The 23,188-nt window shown below is 40.4% G+C and overlaps 1 protein-coding gene across 1 annotated transcript; it reads left to right on the plus strand.

Annotated features, from left to right (window-relative positions):
- The first annotated feature begins 1,842 nt into the window (after positions 1–1,842).
- Positions 1,843–18,640, plus strand: jade1 (jade family PHD finger 1). Its single transcript, XM_008278274.1, has 11 exons — positions 1,843–1,946; positions 4,407–4,489; positions 5,428–5,495; positions 7,582–7,739; positions 8,580–8,764; positions 10,138–10,349; positions 11,260–11,427; positions 12,418–12,534; positions 13,964–14,578; positions 16,729–16,846; positions 16,998–18,640. Exons 1-11 carry the CDS (start codon positions 1,858–1,860, stop codon positions 17,966–17,968), a joined length of 2,784 nt encoding a protein of 927 aa, XP_008276496.1. The 5' UTR covers positions 1,843–1,857; the 3' UTR covers positions 17,969–18,640.
- Positions 18,641–23,188: the final 4,548 nt, after the last annotated feature.

Consider the following 23,188-nt stretch of genomic DNA (forward strand, 5'->3'; position numbering starts at 1 on the left):
GAAGTCTCTCCATAAACACAATATTTTCTCTATGTGTTATTTTCCTTTTCTGTTTGTTTTAACCTCTTGAATTTCTATGCACTGACCTTTTACCTGAAGTACAGATTAGTTTCTTTTTGTATATTTGGAGTATTTTTTTCTTATTGAAACTGGAGTTTTAAGAAATAAAAAAACAATGTAAGTAAATGTGAAGATTTGTCTCTGTTTGCATGTTAAAAAAAATGACCGTAAGATATTAAAAGACATCTTATTATGGTGCATGTATTGATAAATGTATGAATGGGCCTACTGTGCACAAGTCCAGAGCACCAAGGAGTCAGGAATTATAATTTATATCTAAAAGAGACACAGAACAACCAAAATTAAAGGCCAGAGACTTAAAAATAGACGTCAAGTCAAACACAAATAACCCCAAAATTAACAATTTGACAAACACAGAATTAGCAAAACAAGGGAAAATATTAATAATTACAAAAAACTTGGAAAACATCAAGAGCCTATCATAAAGAAAGTTGAATTTTTAGTGGGCTAGAAATACATTTCTGGTGTAGTAGGCTGTTATTTAGCGGAGAACATTTTTAAAATGGATAATTTCCAACAACATGGAGTTTTTAAAAAATTACAAATAAAAATAAAAAATGACCCCAAACTTGGGAATTTGACAAATATGAAATTACCAGAACAGGAGGAAACAAACAAACAAACAAAACCTTCATCTTCAACACAAAAAAAAAAAAATCAGAAGTTTTAATACATTTCTTGGACTGTATGACAGACATTGTGTCGCCACATGAGGAGGAAAATATGACCAAATGACCAAAATGGGACCCAAAAAAATATCCCACAAATTTTTTAAAAAATGACCGAAAACAGAATAAATTGGCTTCAAACAGACACAAAATTAACAGTATTGTTATTAATGAAGGATTAAAGCATTTTTAGGTGCAGAAAGCTGTAATTTAGTGGATAAAATTAATAATTCCCTAATAACATGGAGTTATCGGCGGTCTGTGTCTTTAACAGATAAAACTGTGGAGGAATGTTTCCACACTTTTATAAGGAAAAAAATATGTTCACTTCAGTGTTTGTTGACACTTTAAGGAGCTCCAGGGTAACGTGTTTTTTTGTTGTTGTTTTTTTCCTGCTTGAATGGCACAAAAAAGACTCCAAAATCGACAATTTGACAAACACAAAATTACCCAACCAGAGCACATATAAATACATAAAGTTAAAAAAAAAAAAAAAAGTTTTAATACATTTCTTGGACTATACGAAACATATTCTACCTGCCAAATGAGGAGGAGGGAAAAAGGAGATGCCAAAATGACCAAAGTAGGACAAAAAAAATAAATAAAAATACCACAAAGTGAAACAATATGACCAAAAATAGGACAAAAGTGGCCTCAAAGAGACACAAAATTAAAATTACATTCATGTATATATAAAATAATTAACCTGGAACACCTCAAAAGCCTGTCACGAAGAATGCTGCATTTTTAGTGGGTTAAAAGTATATTTTTTTTATGTTGAAAAATAAAAAATGGGTAATTTCCAAGCAACATGGAGTTATAGGAGGTCTGTGCCTTTAATAGATAAAACTGTGGTGGAGGAATGTTTCTACACATTTATTAGGGAAAATATGTTCACTTCAGTGTTTGTTGACATTATTAGAAACTCCAGGGAAACGTGTTTTTTTTTTTTTTTTTTTACCAGAGGAAAACTTTTACTCTTACTTTCCTGCCCTGATCCTCACTTCCGGGTCTGGTCCTCCGGCTCCTGCTGCCCTCCAGCGGCCGAGCGGCGCCGCTGCAGGCCGGCCAGCGGACCCTCCTCCCGGCCGCCGCTCCGTGTTTGTGTATGTGGAATGCGGGTCAAGCGGAACTCACGGCACAAACTGCGCTTCACATCAAACTCAAACACCGGCTCGCAGCTGCCTGGCGCGCTCAGTATGTACCGTGTGGTTTCTAATCTCTACATTTCAGCGTGTTCTGTTTGCGTTTCTTCCAGAATGTTCTTCCGCTGCTATTTGACAGAGTTTTATATTTCCAGTATGGCAGCAGTCCGCTAGGAAACATCGTCATTTAAAATGGCGCCAAAGATTAACCTCAGCCAGTGGCTCTCTGGTAAAGCTGCCACACTGTGCCCCGCCGGTTAGCCGCACCGGTAGCAAAACAGCACTTTATTATTAATTAGCACTTTTAATTCACGTGTTGGTGTTGATATCGGTTAGTTTGTGCGGATCAATAATTGACCCCTAACCTTTGACAGTTAGCGGGCTGTGACTGGATTTTAATGACGGGCACCGTGCGAGCCAACGTTGTTAGCAGCGGTGGCTAATGCTAAACACAAACTACACTAACTTACGTGTAGCTAGCAGGCTAGCTGGCGCTGCTAATCGCTAAATTTCAACTGTGTGAAACACTTCTGGTGCAAACCGGGATTTTAGAGTTTAGGAAAATGGCACATTTCAATCTGTTAGACGTATCTGTGTAGTTTTAAACACTCGCTGCTATCATAACATTTCCACTCGAGGCGCCGGGTGTGGGTGGGCCCGCATGTTGCATAACGGCACTGGCACATTAGCAAACATGCTAGCATTAGCCAGCTAGAGTTTTCAGCCTGATTTTTTTTGAAAAATGCAACGCTTTGTGGCGGGTTTCAAAGTTGCCATCGCGACAGTTAAAACACAACACCGCCTTGTGTATGCGTCACCGTGTTGCTGGAGTAAACAGCAGTAAGTTACGAGGAGCTGTTAGCCGCTAGGTAGCTAACCGCTACTTTCTGTTTTGAAGAAGGGGCGTCACACACGCACCGTGGCTAGCCTGCTGTTAGCCTAGCCTGCTAAGTTAGGGGTAGCACCTTTCCCCCCTGTGCACGCTGCCAGCAGACCCCGAGACATTGCCACTTGTCAGGAATTTAAAATCCTTGCTGCTGTTTTTTTCTGTTTGTTTTTGCACGTCGTAGCGTAAGTTCACAACACTGCACGGCGTTGTTTCCTGCATGTGCTGCGTGTGGTAACTTGTTGTTGTCATCGCTCGAACAGTGAGTGTGGTGTGTACACATCCCTGCAGGGCTGCTGAGCTGTCAGACCAGCAAGGAAACAAGTGAATAGTGGCAAATTTTTACAGTTTTGTCCCAGTTGTGCTCCGTGTACACTGGTCTGCTTCTAATTAGTGATATTTAGCAATTTCACCCTGGGAGTAATGTAAATATTGAGTGAGCTTTGATCAATTTCTAGCTTTTCTGTGCAAAGACAGGAGCTGCACTGATTAATTGTCAACTATATTTTAATCACCAACTATTTCGATCACCGGTTTGAGTGACGTTTTTATAGAAAAAAAAGTCTGAATTCTCTGATTTCAGCTTCTTAAATGTATAATTTTGTGGTTTCTTTCCTCCCGATGTGAACAAAACAAAACACTTTACCAAGTCGTGTTGTGCTTTGGGGACCTCTGATGAGATTTTCGTACATTTTAAAGACTGAACTTTTTATCAATTAAGAAAATAATCAGTAGTTTAATTGTCAATGACAGTAATAGTTAGGAAATATTGTCATAAACAACTAATTGATTTGAGTAATTATTTCAGGAAAGAGTTAAAAATCCTCTGATTCCAGCTTCTGAAATGTAAATATTTCCTGTTTAATCAACCAAACAACTAATTGAGTCAGTGAGGACATAATTGGCTGATTATTTTTCATTAAACCATTCATTTTCAGCCCTAACCAGGACTGCAGGGAGAATATTTTCTTTATCTTGTAGTTTATGGTGCACTTTTGAAGTCTTAAATCTCTGTTTTTAGTTGCAATTAGCCTACGGCATGTCGCTAACAGCTATATCAGTCTTCTTTTATCCATTGTACAAACATATTTTACTGTTAACTTGTTATTGTGCATCATTTGCATATATTCTAATGTTTCCTAAACTGGCTTACCATGCTTAGTGGTTATTAACTGACTTAAATGTTAGTAGACAGTAGAAACTTAAAGGTTTTTATGTAACATTATATTTTTTTGCAGTTGAAAAAACGTGTATTTGGACAGTTGTATATATTTTTTCTTCATAAATTTATGATTTAAACACTTTGTTTATTGGAGCTGATTTCTTATCTGTTCTTTTTTTGGATGTTGTGTCTTGTGAAGTTATGGATCTAAAAATGTTGTACTTTTTTAGCATTTAGTTTGCACAAAATGTAAACATAAAATATCTTCAGTGATGATGCGACATATGTATGTGTATGCGATACTGTCAGACAACGTGGACAAAGATGGTTTTTCCAACCATAAACATAAACAGTTGGGTATAAAGTGGGTTTATTATAGTTAATGTTGAAAATTTCCTTTATCACAGCTGTAAATCTTCTCTGTAATCCCTCCTGTGGCTTAACATGCTGTCTTGTTTGTGCAGCGTCCTCAAGCTGGAGCTCTGCAGACAGACGACAATGAAGAGAAGCAGGCACCCGAGCAGCAGCGATGACTCGGACAATGGAAGTAAGCAAAATATTGCCTCTGCTGACTCATTCCTACCAGCTCCAAATATAGACCTGAATGAGGTCGGTACAGTTCTGCCACCCTCCTGGCAGGAAGAGTGCCAGGAAGACGTATTAGTCCAGCAAAAAGTAAAGAGTGTGATTCAGTATCTTGAGTAAAAGTGGCTTTTGAATGTCTTTAAAAAGCTTGTTTTGTCACTGTGAGCAAGTCTATACTTCATACTCAGGAAGGAGACAAAGAAAGGGACGGAAAGGCAGCAGATGGACAGAGAATAGGGAAAAGAAAAAGAAGGTCTACAGTCAGAGAATCAGGAGAAAGAGTAGGAACAGGAGGTGCATCTGGACCTGTGAAGACATCCTGGCAGGTCAGGCAGAAGCAATCTCAAATGTGACCGATTAAACAAACAGCTTGTGGTTGTTTGTTTGATCCGCCGTGACGTCTCGGAGGTTTTTCCCACATAATTCAAACAGAAGAGCCAATACACAAACACATGCTTCACTGTGACTGAACCTTCTTATCTCATTGTGCCATCTGGAATAAAAACAAACCCGGAGCACTTACTGCAAATTGCTTTTAGCCTCGCCTCTTAACCAGGTTGAACGGCGCATTTGATGTCTAAAGAGCACATAAACAAAACTCTTACGGGTGCCGCAGTTCCTCGTGTGTGATATGAGCATCGTGCGAGTGATTTTTAATGGCGTTTTAATACTAATAGTGGCAGTAACTTCATAATTCAAATTAATGATATGTTGCAAAGTGAAATTGGAAACAGAAAATGTCGGTTGCACCATTTTGAGTATCCAAATGAGCTTCTGTTTTTCTCTAAGTTTCACCTCTCGGGGGGGAAATCCAGGGAGGATGTTGTTAATTAGAGCAGCAGCAGCAGCAGCAACAAGACATGCTGAGAGCTGTAACACTGTGTTGTGCTTCTTCTCCAGGTAGTTCTACCTGTTGGTCCCAACATTCGTCACAGCCCAGGAGAGGCACCGGACAGAAACCCTCCGAGGTACGTCGGTTATCCCACTCGTACGTAATATCCTGGTTTTAGAGGATTTTCAGGATGGTTTCACGTGTATAGCTGAACCACAAAACCTACCAGTGAGTTTAAAAGTCCTCTTATCTTTTTAAAAAATAACAAAAAACTTAAAAAAAGAACTGAATTGTCAGATTTTCAACCACCAAACCAAATCCAAGCTTAAAATCGTGATATTTAATAGAATCACTGTATTGTACGTTAAATAATTGCTACAAAAAATGGACCATTTGCTTTAACGAAATTCTGTAAAAGTCAAAAAATTCTGTTCTCCTCTGCGTAATCAAGAAGCCTTCGGTGACTCGGCTGCAACCAACAGTCGTGCTACGAAAATTCAGGGACTTTTCGGCTGAACTGCAGGCTGTGTTTACGTACAGCAGCTAGAAATGAAAGCTGTAAAGCATCTGTAACATGTTTTTTTTTTTTTTCTTCCCAGTATCGGTAACACATGTGGGCAGTTGGAAAAACATAAATAAACAAAGAAATTTGACTTTAGTTTTGTCTTTTATTACGATTTATCGCATTATGACGGTGCCTATAATTATAATGGTTGTGCTGTTTCCATGGAGGTGCTTAGAGGACTTTATGCTGCAGTGAAAACAGTGAAGAAAAATACAACAAAAAACACTCCATCACATGACTAATGACCTACATTTTGTCGTCAGCCTCTACTGTCCTACTTTTGTTCATTGTTTTATTTTTAGGGTCTTTGAGGAAAGTTAATATAGAATAAATATATTATTAAAAATAATAATAATAAACACGAAACAGCTGTCAGAATACATGTAAAGTGACTTGTTATTTTATTTCTGCATTTAAAAGACTCATTATCAAGCCGGTACAGTAGACTTTCAGGTCCTGAGGTGGACATTTTTTTGCTGTTATCTCCGGTACAGTCTGTGGACTTGGTCCCCCACAGGCCGTGGGACGCCCTGCCACCGGACAGCCAATCAGATTAAAGCAAAACAGTGACTCGGCCCGAGGAAGGGTCCTGATTGGCTGCTGCCCGGCTGTGTATTTTGACCTGTGCAAACACTGATGTACGGTAAACTCCCTGGAAGATATGCACGTCTTATCTGTTATTAATGGCAGATGAAGTGCTTTGCAACTCATTATTTAGCTCATAATCTGCATTTCTATTTTTTTTAAAAAATGTAGTCCGAATAGTTGTTATCGCACTATTTCAGAGGCCAAAATAGGAGACATTTAATTATGGAGATTACGAGTCGGCGGATTATTGAATCAAATATTCAGCATTTTTCACAGTAATTGTAAATTTGTATTTTTTAAAAATGTTTTTTAACCAGTTACTGATAAAATGAATGATTTAAAACTGCGCTCTGATGCAACCACTTCTTTATCTGTGGTGACCACTCTGTTGTCTGGAGTTATGTCCCGCCCAAAACTCTATCTGACCGGTTACAGGTCCAATAACAAGCTGCTGGGAACGCAGAAGAGTAAATGTTGAAAAGTTCACTTTTATTTAAGCATGGATAAATGTATATCAGCTCCAAAATTGATTTATCAATTAAACAAAAATCAGTTAACCCCTCGTAGAGAAACAGGAAGACGTCACTACATCCACATCTTTCTTTATTTTTGCACTTGTTATTAATATTTTAAGTGATTTAAAAACACTCTTTTTAAGATCTGACTGGTTTAAAGCCAAAACACATTTATTTTATGAACCATCCAGAGAGGCAGCGTTCAGTTGAATGCACCAACACAAACTCCTAGAAAGCTGCTCAGGTCTGCTGCAACTTTCAGTTTAAATCGAGGCTGAACCTTTCATTGAACCAAATCTGAAGCTTCTGAATATCTGCTCTGTAACCTTTACTTTCAGTTTCATCATACGTTCTATCATCTGTTTAATTCTTGAAATGTCTGTTTTCATCTTGCTTTATGTTTCTTCTAAGCATTGTCTCCATGCTTTTTTTTTGTTTTGTTTTTTTTGTATGCGTTTTATGTTTCAGGCCACGTCTAACAACTTTCAAACAGCACCAACAAACTTTTAAAATGTTTCTCCAGTTAAATGTGTAGCCGCCTCTCGTTGCTGCAGGTGTTCAGGACGGACCTGATCACAGCCATGAAGGTGCACGACTCGTACCAGCTGAACCCAGAGGACTATTACGTCCTCGCCGACCCGTGGAGGCAGGAGTGGGAGAAAGGAGTCCAGGTCCCCGTCAGCCCTCAGTCCATCCCACAGCCCATCGCCAGGTAACCTCCGTCCTGCAGACCTAGTCCTCTGCTGCGGTTTGATTTTAAAGCTGTGTGCGTCTGAGTTTCCCAGATGGATTGATGACGTTAGTGTGCATTTAGACCAGAGCTGGATCAATATATCGGCCGATATTAGCTCACTGCATCTGTATTGATCTGTTCTGGTTTGAGGCGGTTTAGAAATGGTGTCACCATCAGAGAGCACTGACGAGTTGATTTATACACTAATTTATCCTCCTTAATATGTGTCTTGGTTGAAAGTTTTAAAAAGCAAAGTACATACAGCTTTGGAAATAAATATTAGACCTCATTTAATCTTTAAAAAGTCTGAACAAGAGGCCTCGAACAGTGATGATTTAGTTAGAAGTTTGTCATCGTGGGTAAATAATGAAGCATCTTCATTTCACACATTTTTGAGTTGTTTTTTTGTGCATAAGCTGTAGAAGTCAACAGATAATCCAAACTAAATTATCACTCAGCAATGTCTAAAAGAAGAGAATTTTGACCGACTTAAAATGAGCAAAATGGCGTCCAGTACAACCTAAAGAAGAAAAAGCAGTAAAGATTCACCAAGCATTGCAAAGTTAGAGGCTGAAAATATTCATTGCAGTGGTCGTATGTTTATTTCCAGAGCTGTATATTAGTAGTAGTATATTTATATATCAGTTCAGATGAGTTAGGGCGTGACTCATGTAGGACCTGCCGGTGTGAGGAAAGTTGATAAACGTCCCTTTTTTGACTCGTTATATTGTGAAAAATCGAGTTAAACACGCCGACATTTATCATTCTTGGCTGACATTAAACTCAGATTTATGCTGTGCTTTAATCTGAACTGTGCAGGGTGCTGGCAGAGAAAGGAAAGGAAGTCATGTTCATCAGGCCAAAGAAGCTGATCCGGACGTCAGGCGCCGAGGCCCTCGGCTACGTGGACATCCGGACGCTGGCGGAGGGGATGTGCCGCTACGACCTGAACGAGGAGGATGTCGCCTGGCTGCAGATCATCAACGAGGAGTTTGCAGAGATGGGTGAGTGACCGGGCGGACGCTTTGACTACAGCTGGGGATCCTTGTTAAATCTGATTGTTGTTGTTTGTAGATATTATTTAGAAAAGTGTGATTTTAGGAACTACAGTGGATGACAGTAGTTCAACGCTGTGTTTGTTTTCATTCCTTGGGAGGTCAGCGTTTCAACATGGGATGTTAGCATCATAGCAGCTGTTTTTATACCCATCAGTAGACACAATGAAGTTTCTTTGAGCAACACAGTCCTAGCTAGTTGAAAGAATGTCAGCTAAATATTTTAATTACAGTCATTAAGTTCGTTTCTAGTGTCGGAAGTTTGGGTTCTTCCATCTCAAATCATTAAGTTCCTTCTGCTCAACCGTCTCTGATTGCTTTTAAACTTTATAATCATAAAATTTGGATATTTAAAATGTAGAAAACTTTTTAATATGAAGTATTTGGTCAGAAAAATGGAAAAAAAGTTATTTCTGTTGAACTTTCACAAGTGATTGAGCAGGTTTGACCACCACAAAAGTTGAAGTCTTGGTGGACAGTTTAAACCAAGTAGAACAGAGACCTGGAGTTCAGACTGATTAGTTTTTCTGTGTAGCTCTTGACAGTAGTTTGTTGTTTTTTTACTACTGTGAAGCTTGAAGCACCGCCAGGTAAAATAATCATGGAGCTGCTTCCTTGTTACCGCAGGAATAAAACAAGCTCTCCTCAGTCTTATTTCCTTGTTTTGCAGACTGCTAGCTGTTGTTTACGAGACAGCGGAGGAAACATCTAAAAAGATTCAGACATTTTTTACATCCTCCAAAAGCAAAAAATGTGACTAATCAGACGATTCGATGCAGTTAAACGTATCTGCTGTAGTTTAATAGTCGTCCCTTGCTGCAGAAACAGACACCGCAGGTTTACATCGGAGCTGAGAGCCAATTAAATCATTTCATTTCTTGTTTATCTTCCTCATCCTCTTAACTTCACTCAATCTTCTCCTTCAGCTGGAACCTCTGTAATTATGTCAACTTTTTGGGTTCAAGTTTTTTCAATAAAGACACTTTTTTCCCCCTCATTATGTATTTCTGGCCGCTCGTCCTGCTCTGACCTTGTCTTTGTTTAGATTTTCACGGCTGCCTTCGCTGTTTTGGTTCAACGGTTCAAAGAGTAAACTGGAACCCGTAATTAAGCAATTTTGTAATTTCGTGGCTGTCGGGTTGAATGAGTTCACCTCTAAACTCTGTGAGCGTTTGGAGTTTGATTACTATGATTTTAAAGTTAGTTTTAAGCCCAAAAATTACATAATTGACGCCTAAACCTCAGCTTCAAATTATAAAAACTGAAGGGAGATGTTTTTAAGTGCGATTTGTGGCGTCATGAAATTTTTATTTTTTTTGCAGCCATTTCGCCGCTGGACGAGATCACCATGGAGCGGGTGATGGAGGAGTTCGAGCGCTGCTGCCACGAGAACATGACGCACGCCGTGGAGACGGAGGAGGGGCTGGGCATCGAGTACGACGAGGACGTGGTGTGCGACGTCTGCCAGTCGCCCGACGGCGAGGACAACAACGAGATGGTGTTCTGCGACAAGTGCAACATCTGCGTCCACCAGGTGAGACGCCGACACGCAGAGTCGCTTTGAATCAAGAAAAACGTGACGGAAAGAGATCTGTTGGAGTCAATGTAGCTGAATGTCGACATGTTGCGTGATCTTTTCCGTTAAATCTTTATGAAAAACGCGTAAAAAGCCGATATTTCCACATTGTTTTCTGCTGTTTCTGCCTCCTTAGTGATCGTAATATTGTATAAATACACGATAATTCATTCCTCGATGTCCCCAACACATTATCTTTGTCTTTTAGCATTAATGCGATAAAGTAGAATAAAATTCCTTTTATTGTTTTTGCAAACTTTGCCCCCAAATCAAATCAATAATCTCATGACATCATTGAAAGCGATAAAAATTGAATCAACAAAATCACAGATTCAGTTTTAAACACCGAAGTGCTGCAGTGGCCACATGTTGTTCTTCAGCAAAATGAAAAACAAGAGTTCAGTGACTTATAATAACTCGTTTGTTTTGCAGCCAAAAGGGTAAAATACCACAAATCCAAAGCTAATAGAGGCGTAAAATTACCAGAATTAATTGATTTATTGATTAGTTTACACTTAGCTTGTGGCGTCAATACAATATAAGTTTAAACAACTTCTACCATCTGTCCCATTTCAGTTACTTTATGCAAGAATATCAGCTACATATCTGTTTTATTAATCTTCATCCAGCAGAAAAACTCTGAAATAAAACCCAGTTTATCTGTAAAAAGGCTTTTTTTAAAAAACCAAAATGGTGTTACTTTTACACGCTAGGAGACTAGATTCAGTTTAATTGTGAGAAAAATCAAAAATAAAACAACGTCTGCCGGTTCATCCGACTCTCTTCCTCACTGTCCGTCTGTGTGTTCACCGGTTTCCATTTCTGCTTACCGTCTGGAAGCTGAGCCCACCGTCTGTTTTCTCGCCAGGCCTGTTACGGCATCCAGAAAGTCCCGAAGGGCAGCTGGCTGTGTCGGATCTGCGCCCTCGGCATCCTGCCAAAGTGCCAGTTGTGTCCCAAGAAGGGCGGAGCCATGAAGCCGACCCGGAGTGGAACCAAGTGGGTCCACGTCAGCTGTGCCTTGTGGATTCCAGAGGTGAGCGTCGGCCCACCTGTGTCCTGCATCTTTACTTGCTCGAGTGTTGTGTTAAATCACAGTTCAAAGCTCTAAAAAGGCTCCTGACCTCTGATTTTGCCGAAACAAATCACGATTTAACGTATTTAAAATGACAAACAACGTGGCAGAACTTTATTATGACATTATTAGTGAAAGTAATCCATCACTGCACATCAGAAACAACCTCACACACGAGTTTCCATCATTATTTATTACAAATGTTTTCTTTATTCTACTTAAAAGCAAATAACTTTATTTCAGACCTCCTTTTATTGAAATCATTTGGGTACTTTAGAAACTGACAAGGATTTATGTTAAATATGTTTATCTGTAAAAATAGATGAATGAATAAATAAATGATAAGAAGAAAGAAAATACAAACAATAATAATAGTCACAAGGAATTTAAAAAACTGAATAACGGTAATTAAAAATAAGAGGATTTAGGAAAATATATGTTTATTTATGAACTTAAAATGAATAAAAAGAATAAAATTGGGGAAAATAATATAACACCAAACTTTTATAAACATAAGAAATTAATTTTCAATGTCTAAAATTATATTTATAACAGAAACCAGTGAGTCTTTTGTGCACCAGTGAGCTTGACATGTGTAACGTCATCTAATTAACTTATAAACCTATTTGAACTTTAGTTTTTAGAGTTTTTAGATTTAGTTTTTACTTGTTTTTGACGTCACTGATCTTAAGATGTTTACTTTCTCAGAAGATTGCACGACATGAAGAACTATAAAGTTCTGAAAATGTTTTTTACCTTTAGGAATTTAAACTAGCAGTTGTTTGTGTCGTGAAAAGAGCAAAAACAACCAAAAGTTTACAGTTTTAGCTCCATTTTATCGTCTGTTTCTGCACATTTCTGCTCCCTTGGTGGTGATTTAAGCACACACTAACGTCCACCGTCCACATGCGTCTTTTTAATGAGTCAACACGTGTTAATTCTGCCGTGCAGGTGAGCATCGGGAATCCAGAGAAGATGGAGCCGATCACCAACGTGTCCCACATCCCCAGCAACAGATGGGCTCTGATCTGCTGCCTGTGCAAAGAGAAGACCGGCGCCTGCATACAGGTAGAAACCAGCGCTCACCTCATCGCACGCCGTCAGTCAATGATACGCGAAAAGCAAAGCGTGACGCGGCGTCTTCGAGCCGCTCGGATGGAGGCGAACGTTTAATGTTCACAGCAGGAGCAGCACTTCGCTTTTCACAGCTGAGCAAACTTGAAAATTGAGATCGTATCGATTTCACGGCTCTGCGGGGTGAAGGAGGGAAGACACAGCGCTGAAGAGGCGCCGTGTGTTTGCATCAAACATTATGTTTAATCAGTGTGAGGGACAACATGCAAGCAGCTAACATCAACGTTTAAGTATGAATGAAAATAGTGTGTATGTAGCCGCGGTATATTACGAAATGCAGACACCAAAATGATTCCAATAAGTAAATAAATAATGGTGATCATCACACACTCGTATGAATGTGAATCCGTTACGACAATTTTGGTTGCAATGTGAAGCCTTTAAATGTAGTTTCAGGATGTGTGTCCACCAATTGGTTTTTTTTCTGGCTAAAAAAGACCAAATGCTTTTCTGAAAACTAAACTGAGACGCTTCATTTGCTACGATAGAGAATATCTCCATCAACTAGTCGACTCGATCAATGTGATTGTAGTCGCCCTTCCTCTGCTGTGATTGGATCACTGGGTAGTAATTGACGTGGTGAGTGCAGCGTTTTCACCTGAAGCTGAACATTTTTCAGCTGTCGGCACAAACATGCAGCAACAAAAACACCCTCAGGCGGCAGAAAAACTACACCAGCCTGCAGGAAAAAGCGCTTTGGCAGACATGCCCTCTTGATCTGTTGGAGTCAGATGAACGTTTCTGCGATAAATCTTTCTAACGTACATGTGTAAATATTAGTAAAGTGCCTAAGTAAGTGTCTGATAGTGATGAACCCACAGAGTTTTCAGGTCATCATTTAGCTGTTTTGGTTGACTTTTATCGTTCTCGCTGTTGTTTTTCGGCAGCAGCATGTGGCTGCTATCAGAGAGAAAAGTTAAAAAAGCCACTTTATACTGTCGACTCAGCAGCTAAAGAGCCACATACTTCCAAAAAACGTCTAAAAGAAACTGCCGTCGCATTCATCAGGTGGACAGAAACGCTCTGAATGATTGAATGTGTTGCTTCATTAATGGTACCAAATGTCAGTGTTGTGTTTGCAGTTTGTTTCTGCAGCTTCCAAATAGCCTAAAAAAAGAGATGCTGGACATGTTCTTTGGTTGATTTTTACCCAAAATTGACTGATCAAGATTGGTTGTTTTAGTTGCAGCAGAATGTCACCAGTTGCACCTGTAAATGAGTCTGACTTCTGGATTAGTTGCGGGTTTCGTACACTTTTGCAAACTGAAAACGTAATTATGTTTATACAGGAATGGGGAAAACAATCTGCTGTCGTGTTTTCATGTTGAAAATAAAAGTTCCCACATTGTTTTTGCGCCTGCAGTGCTCAGCGAAAAACTGCCGGACTGCCTTCCACGTGACGTGCGGCCTCCACGCCAGCCTCGAGATGAACACCATCCTTACGGAGGACGACGAGGTCAAGTTCAAGTCGTACTGCCCCAAGCACTCGGGGCTCGAGGGCGCCGAGTCCAGGGACCGAGACTCGGACGGCGAGGAGGAGAAGGAGGCGGCCAGAGACAAGAAGGGCCGGAGGAGAGGCCGGGTGAGAGGGGTGGAAGATGCCGCCACCACCGCCTCCTCCTCGCCGCTGCCGCCTCACGTCGCTCCTCAGCTGATGGACCGGACGCCCGGCGACCCGGAGGAGCTCAGCAGCCGCCAGCAGGACAGCAGAGTCAACCACCGCAAGCTGAAGCTGCAGGAGATGGAGGAGGACTTCTACCAGTTTGTGGAGGTGGACGAGGTGGCCGGCAACCTGAAGCTGCCGCCGGAGGTGGTGGACTTCCTCTACCAGTACTGGAAGCTGAAACGCAAAGCCAACCACAACCAGCCGCTCCTCACGCCCAAGAAGGACGAGGAGGAGAGCCTGGCCCGCCGCGAGCAAGAGGTGCTGCTGCGACGCCTGCAGCTTTTCACGCACCTCCGGCAGGACCTGGAGAGGGTAGGTGTCTGATTCAGCAGCAAAGAGAGAGCAGCCGAGGCAGGAAGGGACAATGGTCTTAAATGAAGTTTAATAAACGCAGAGTGCAACACAAACGTGTGACTGCTTGTAGATAAGATTTAAAATTCACACATTACCGCTGCACAAGAGACATTACAGTAAAATAACACAAAGGAAGAGCCGTGTAAACTACAAGAACCAGAACGTTGCTCATGTTCCTCAATATGAGCACTGAAACCTGGTGTCAGGCGGGCCCAGTTATTAAAGACCAGAGGATCAGAAAGCTCAGACGTCATCAGTTCTACTCCAGGTGTCAGAAAAACTAACAAAAACAGATTTCTTGTTTATTACTGCTGCATAAAGGTGCACATTTTGACCCTGTTTCTAATTACCAATCCAGAAGAGAGCTCTCTTTCTCTGAGATGGTCAAAGCATCTGAACCGTCTGGGCCAAATTATTAAAGACCAGATGATCTATTTAATTTTGTTCCTCAGCAATTCTGTCAGTCTCTCAAATGGTCAAAGCATCATCTGAACTGTTTGATTCTGTTTAATTCAGTATCATTAATTTTAGTTTATTGTCGCTCAAACATGGTGAAAACACGAAGGAACGAAACTCGTTACGGAGGTCCAGCAGTGTACAGAATAAATCACATTAAAGATAGACCAATAATAAAATAAATAACCTAGAAACCTACAACAACAATAAGATTCTGCTTTGGGCACCGGAGGAATTAAAGTAGATTTACTGTTTACTACATGAACGTGCACATCTGATCTATTTCTAATTCTTCTATAATGTGCGTTTGTGAAATAATCAGCATCACTTGATCAGTTCAGAAATTTGCAGAGATTTAGTAATTTAAAGGCTGCAAGAAAACTCTGTCTTGCTTTATTTTCACCTTTTCTCTAATTAGATGTTGGTGTTAACAGCAGAACAAGTTAATTTAAACCATGAACATACTGTCAAAGAAACAGTCCCTAAATTAAAATTTTGAAGATTTTAAACTAGATTTTTTTCCCCTCTGGTTGATTTTTCACTTTTAACAGAGAACCTCTTAAAAATAACAAAAACAAACAAATTCAATCAGTGGTTTTAGTAATAGTATAAGCACTGTTAAAATCTGTGTAAGTGCTCCTCATAAAATGTTCATTCTGACAGTTTGTGCAGTTTGGTGCAGCTTTCTGAGCGTGAAATATAAAATGACAACACAGATTTTATCCTCAGATTGTGCCGCCGTGGTAGAAAAACCCCAAAATGCCTCCAAAAAGCAGTTTGAGGGACTTGATGTCAGATTATTTATCATCATAGAAGTCTTAATAAATAACTATTGTGACTTTCTAAAGCACACTGAGGGAGAATAATGTAGGTGTAATATATGTTCTGTACATAATATACATGCAGGTGCACGTATGAGTAATAAACACAACATGCAAAGACACATTTCTTACATGTGTGATAGAGAAGAATAGAACAGAAAATGATTATATAATCCAAACCAGGGTGTGAATAAGTGCGTTTACATGACATGAGCATCCCAGTTACGACATTTACGAGGTGTTAAATAGTAGAATCCCAGTTACAGATTAGTGCACGCTGTATGTGCAGGTGTTAAATGAACCTGTTCAACTGTACGTGTTGGGTAACATGTCGGCTGTGGACTAAAATAGGTCAGCATTTCAATCCGTGTTAACTCTTTCCTCACCGAGAGACAAAACTCACTGCAGGATTAAGATGCTTTTTGCTGCTGCTGCCTTTTTTCCTGTTTGTATTCTATCATTTGTCTTAAGTTGTGTCTGTGCAGGTAGTTTGTTTGACGTTCAAAAACATGGACAAGATGTAAAGCTGCAACAGTTTTTCTTGTATATTTAAGCTTCTGGAATCAGGTTGTGGACATGAAGGCAAAAATGAGACGCTCAGTTCATCAGTTTAGTCTTTAAAATGTCAGACAGCATCCCGGCCTCGAGGCGATGTGTTTAAATCGATTGTTTTGTGTCTCTGCAGTCCAAAGATTTTCACTTAACCTTCATGTAAAACAGAACAAAAGCACATTTGTGACTCTGGATTTGCTGCAAAGCTTCGGTTCGCGTATCGGATGATTTTATTCTAAGCTCAGTTTGTCTAAACAAGCTGCTGTTGTTGCTCTTCAGGTCCGTAACTTGACCTACATGGTGACCAGGAGGGAGAAGATGAAGCGCTCGCTGTGGAGAGTCCAGGAGCAGATCTTCCAGCACCAAGTCCGGCTGCTCGACCACGAGCTGCTCAGCGGTGAGTTCAGTCAGTTATTTTATTGATGCATGACATCTTATTGAAGCAGCTGGTTCTGGAGTTTGTTGGTTTCTATTTCTAAAGAAAATAACAAAATGATGCAGCATTAGCTCACTAGTTATCCTCAAACTCCTCCCTGTGTTTGCTTCAGGCGACCCTTCATCCAAGGACCTGGAGAAGCTCTTCTCTCTGGGCTGGTTATCCTCTCAGGGCTCCCAGTCCGGCTCCTCCTCCTGGAGCCACTCTGGACTCAAGACCAAACGAGGCTCCTCGAAGCAGGAAAGAAGGAGAAGCCAATCCGACAGGAGAAGCCAATCCGACTCATCGCACACTTACAGGAAGGACAATCCAAGCGAGAAGGACGGCAGAAGCTCCCGAATCGCCGACGTCGTGCCCAACGAGGCGGTGGGCGATGCCAAAACCCAAAACTCTGACATCGACCAGGAGAAGCCAGAGATCATTCAGGAAACAAAGCTGCATAAATCCGAGAGCAGGAAAGGCCTGAGAAGGGAGGCCGAACAGGAAGTGCTGTCGAGACGGAAACGAGAGAGAAGGAGCGACGAAAGCTTCTCCGGTCAGGCGAAGGGCAGGTTCGGGTCCAAACATCTGGAGAAGACGGTGTCCATCCGGCTGGTGGACATTAGAAACTCAGACTCGGACGACTACTTCATGGACGATGGAAGAAGCCATGTTTCTCTGGACGTGACGACCAACAACATTAAGCTCAACAAAGACCCAACCACAAAAACCAACGGCTGGCTGAGGAAAGCCCAAACGAATGGCTCGCACTCGCCCAACGGACACCTGAAGAGCTGGGGGAAGTTCAGGATCCCCAAGAGGAGCGACAAGCCGTCGACTATGAGGGAGGAAGAAGACGAGGAGGACGAAGAGGCGGAGCAACGTAAACCTCTTCTCAGGCCACTGACCAACCCACCAGAGTCGACTTACCCCAGAACTCGACTCCGAACGGGGACGGAAAGTGACGAATTCGAGTCCAAATCGGGTGACGGCGAGCTGGAGCCCTGCCTAAAGCGATGCCACTCCCACCAGCTGAGGGGCGACTCGTCTCTCGGGCGGCGCTACGGGTCTGACATAATCCGGCGAGGAGTTCTGGCATCCTGATGGAAGCACCAGGGATACAGCAGGGAGTCCTGGCCTCCTGGTGGCGGCACTACGGGTTTGGCGTCGTCCGGCAAGGAGTCCAGGCCTCCTCGTGACAGCGCTCAAGTGTGGCATCGTCTGGCAAGGAGTCCTGGCCTCCTGGTGACGGCACTACAGGATGTCATCCGGCAAGGAGTCCTGGTGACGACACTACGCATCTGTTGAGGAGTCCTGGCCTCCTGGTGGCGGCGCTACGGGTTGGATGTCGTCTGGCAAGGAGTCCGGGCCTCCTGGTGGCAGCGCTCAAGTTTGGCATTGTCCGGCAAGGAGTCCTGGCTTCCTGGTGACGGCACTACTCATCTGCCGAGGAGTCCTGGCCTCCTGGTGGCGGCACTACGGGATTGGCGTTGTCCGCCGAGGAGTCCTGGCCTCCTAAGGGTGGCACTATGGGTCCTACGTCAACCGGCGAGGAGTCCTGGCCTCCTGCTACCGGTGGTATGGATTCAACGTCATCCGGCGAGGAGTCCTGGCCTCCCGATGGAAAAATAAGCTGCACTGTGTTAGTCAGAAATGAACGTCGGTCACTCTTTGTACCTTTATTTTTCTCGATGAATCGTAATAAAAAGGAAAAAAAAAAAAAAGGCTAGATTAGGAAGAAAAACAAAAAACAGAGCAGATATTTATTTTTTATTTGTAACATATGTAAAACTGGGAAATATTTTACTTTAAGCTAGTTTTTATTTTTTATTTTTTTCTTCCCTCGGAGTAGAAAGATGTCAAGTTGCCACTTAAATCTCGCTCAGATATTTACAAGCATCAACTAGGGAGACGTTGCGATTGTTGCTTGGGACCATAAGCTTGCGATGTCTTTGTTTTGTTTTTTACATAGTATTAAACTCGGCCATGAGTCAGTTGCACTTAGTTGAAAACAGATAATCCTCATCCTGTCAGCCAGTAGGACTGTATAGGTTTACCTTTTGTTGTTGTTGTTGTTTTTTGTTTTTTTTTAATGAAGCTTCTTTGGATGTTAACAGCTACAAACATCAAACAAACTGCCCTTTCTACGGCTATTTAAACCCATCAGTCTGCGATTGTCGAATGGAATGAACTGAGAAATTGATGTTTTACTCGTCATCAGCACTTAAGTGTAATTGAACTGCGATCGTATCCATCATGTGCCTAACTTTTATTTGAAGCGTTTGCACTACGAGAGGACGGCACAGGAGTCTGAGTAGAGTTATTTTTACACTGAAAAATTAAAAAAAGCGTTTTTTGTACCCTCGGCCGCTGCTGTACTACTGTTATGCAAAATGAATCTTTTTTTTTTTTTCTTTTTTTTTTTTGGGTCGTTGTCTTAAAGAGGAAATTAAAAACAAAAACTCTGGAAGACTTACAACTGGAATCTGAGTCTGATTATTCCTTCAAGATGTCTTTCACAACGGTGGTGTGATTTAAACTGGAGCTGCATGTTGGTAGAAGAGTTTTTAGATTGGATTAAAATACAGTTTTGTTTTTGTTTTGTTAGCAAAAATTACGATTTCATTAATCAGCAGTTGTTCTTGTAATCAATTAATAATGTAAGCTACATTTCAAGCAGAAATGTCTGGTTCGGACAAAAGGAGCCATTTTTAGATTCCTCTTTACTTGTAAGAACTCTGGTTCATATAGAAAAACATAATCAGCTGCAGTTTAGTTGGAAAAAGTTTAATTTCTCTCATTGCTTTCTCTGCACTTTTATTAAAAGACGCTACAATTCTCTGATATTTTTGGTATCTATTTGTGCAGGTGCTGAATACATTTGGTCAAATATTGGGTAAAAAAAATTATGTAAAATCAATAACTGATCAAACATTGTAGTTTTCAATCCTGATCTCTAACTTTTCGGCCATAAAATGAGAAAATAAGTGAAATGTTTCTACTAGTGGGACATTTTTAATCAAATCCTGTAATAAAGACGTCACTTTGACAGATTTGGGTTAAAGTTTAAATGCAAGTTACACATTTCAACCTCACATCATAATACAAATGTACGGAGATGATAAGTTACATAAATGATGAGTCAGAAACTCTTGTCTGGTCTTGAGTCTGTCTTAAATGAGTTTCAAACTTGAAGGCGTTAATTAAACGTTTGCAGGTTGTGCAACATGTCCAGAGGAAAAACCCTGAAGTATTCAGTCACACAAACTATTTAAGGTTTTCAATCAAACTTTAACCTCTTCAGACGCGAGCTCTTGTTTGATTTGCGTCTTTTATTCCTCTTTGCTATTTAAACTTATCAAATAAGTTAAGCTTTAAATAAAAAGCTGCATTTGTATTTTAGATTTTAGTGAGACTTTGATCAAATATCAAAGAGGAAAAAAAAAACATCAGGAAAATCAAAACATCTTTAAAAATAAATACCACTCATAAAATAATAACAAAAATTATCTACTGTGGTAATACAACCCAAAATGGGATGCCCATGCATGTGTGGATGCCAGGTCCTAAGAGGTTTAAAGTCAAATTTACACACTCAAATATAAAAAAAGTTTCTTACCTGCAGGTGTATCGGTGAAGCCATGACGACAGATTTAGTGTCCAGGTTTGTAGGTTTCTGCCTCCACCATCGTAACACAGAGGAGGTCACTCAAACGGAGTTGTGTTAGTCTTATGGTGATGTTATTTTTTGGTGATTTTAGGGCTGGAGGTTACTTTAACATTTTCTAAACAGCGACTGCAGATGAAGTATACGACAGGAGTGAGTGTGAAAAACCAAACTCTTAAATGTTGAGTATGTTCAAACTGTTTCATCTCAATAATGACTCATGTCACAGTTCTCATGTTGGGTGTTTCTCAGGAACTAATGTTGAAACTTCACACAACAGAAGCGAGCACACCTGAGACCACTGAAGCGAAAACGGGTCCATCTGTGGTTTCCAATCAGCCTGAATGGATGTTCAACGAGCTGGTGTCTGTCTGCATCAGGGCTCCACCTGGACAAGAGGAACTGAAAAGTCTGAGACTTCACAGCAGCTTTTCTAGTCTTGGTACAATCAGAGTTTCTGTGACAGCTCAGGACATTTCATAACATCGACCTCTACGGACTCTTTGGCACAAAACTGCAAGATTAAACTTGACTTAAGCCCACAAACTGAAGCCTGATTAGTCCTGGGAGCTCATTTTGTGGTCAGATGAGACCAAGAGACGACCGCATTGGTAGCTTCGTCCTGACAGTGAAGCACAGCGGAGATAAAATGAGACGTGACAGCCTGCAGAAGAGGAATGTTCTAGTAAAAACAAGCATCTAAAGCAGAAAAACAATACGAAAACAGGAGGAATATAACAGCTTTACTTTAGTCATATGCTTTCAGTTTCAAAGAAATCAAAACAAACAAACCAAAACTGTTAAATGTTTAANGGTTTTTCATTTTACACAAGAGCAAATGCTTCACAGTTCAAGTGATGCAACGACACAACTATGAATCATTTAAGTGATAATTTTCAGCAAACTTTAATTACAAACAGACCCACCTTGATGCTGAAGCAGGTGTCCGTTTCCATGACAACCCTGTGTACCTTACCTCCGGATCGATACGGATTTTAGATTTGAAATCGAGCTCTAAGTTAAAACTTTGCCTGAAATGCACCTTTTATTAATTCAAGCCCTGATTCATGGTGAGATTTATACAGTAACTATAAAAAGTTACCATGAATATTTTTGGCATGTTGCTTTAAAACTTTATCTTCTCTTTTTGTTATATTTGTTAGTTATCCTGACGACTGGAGCTGAAAAATGTATTTCTACGTGTTTAAAATGACTTTTTAAAGCGTAAATATTCATTTTTTTCAGAGTCCTCTACAGCATGATGATCATTTTAACTGCTGGTTGGAGAAAACTGGAGCCAAAACTAAAGATCTACATTGTTTCTGTTTTGTTTTTTTAAGATCGATTTTTGTCATTTCGTTATACCTTTTGATTTAATGACTTGGGTTTGGTTTGGCACAGTTTTTCTTTGTGTACTTGTTTTTACAAAATTGCAGGCTGAATAGGTTTTTTGTTTTTCCATCTGCAAAGTAGAAGTAACTCATATGTAGTACAATAATGTTTGATTCTGTGTGGTTAAAACCTGGAACGTCTGCTAAAGTCACACTTTTACATTTGCTGATAAAGAAGCTGATTCATCTTTCTGAGGCTTGAGCTGAACAGGGATGAAGCCTACATTGAAGAAACAAGTCGTACAAACTGCAGAACAATCAAAGACTGATCCAGGACCTGCTGCAGCCAAAACACAGAAACTAAAGTCTGAATGTAAATTATCTGCTGAGCCTTGTCAACATGTAGCTCACCTGGCTGAGCGGGTGACCCATAATCAGAGGCTATAGATCCCTGATGCAGCAGTCGTGGGTTCGACTCCCGCTCATGACCCTTTGCTGCAGGTCTCTCTCCACTTTCCTGTCTCTCTCCACTGCTCTAAATAAAGGCAAAAGCCCAGAAAATATATGTTTGGTTTTTTTTAAACAACTTTAGCAGCTGTTCCAGGTTTTAACCAGCTGAAGTTCACAGAAAAAGAAGCTTATTTCTTTTTACTGTATATGAGTTACTTCTGCGTTTACAGAAGCAAATAAGAAAACTGGAGCAGCCAAAAAAAACAGTTTAACCTGCAGTTTAGTGAGTAAAAGACACTTTAAATTGTGTTTTACATCTAATTTACTCTAAAGTGTAATTCTCAAGGAGGCAAATCGTTAAATTAAATATTATATCAAACTGAGAGAAATCAATTTCTAAAACTTCTTTTTAAAAAAAAAAAAAAAGAAGCAATGAACTTGGCCAATTGTTACTCCATCCAACTCCATATAGTGAATAATTGAGCGAATAAAAGATGAATCTTTAGTTTTAGCTCCAACCAGCAGTTAGGATTTGAATCATGCTGTACAGGACTCAGAAAAGACTGAATATTTCTGAATTTAAGAAAGCATTTTTCACCTCTGGTCGTCGGGATAACTAACAAATAGAACTGAAAACAAAATGAGAAGATAAAGCCTTGCAGCGACGAGCGAAAATAATGCTGGTAACCCTTTATAGTTACTCTATAAATAACGTTTAACTGATGCATGACTCATGATGAATTAATAAAGATGACTTCAGGTTGCACACGTTTAACAAAAAACCTTCAATCAGTGCAGCTGGATTTAATTTTAAACCATATCTATGAAGAAATAAAGCCCACAATCATCACGAGTCCTGCGTTATTTCAGCTTTAC

Source organism: Stegastes partitus, unplaced genomic scaffold (genome assembly GCF_000690725.1).
Source record: "Stegastes partitus isolate 25-593 unplaced genomic scaffold, Stegastes_partitus-1.0.2 Scaffold119, whole genome shotgun sequence".
In the NCBI taxonomy this organism is placed as follows: domain Eukaryota; kingdom Metazoa; phylum Chordata; class Actinopteri; family Pomacentridae; genus Stegastes; species Stegastes partitus.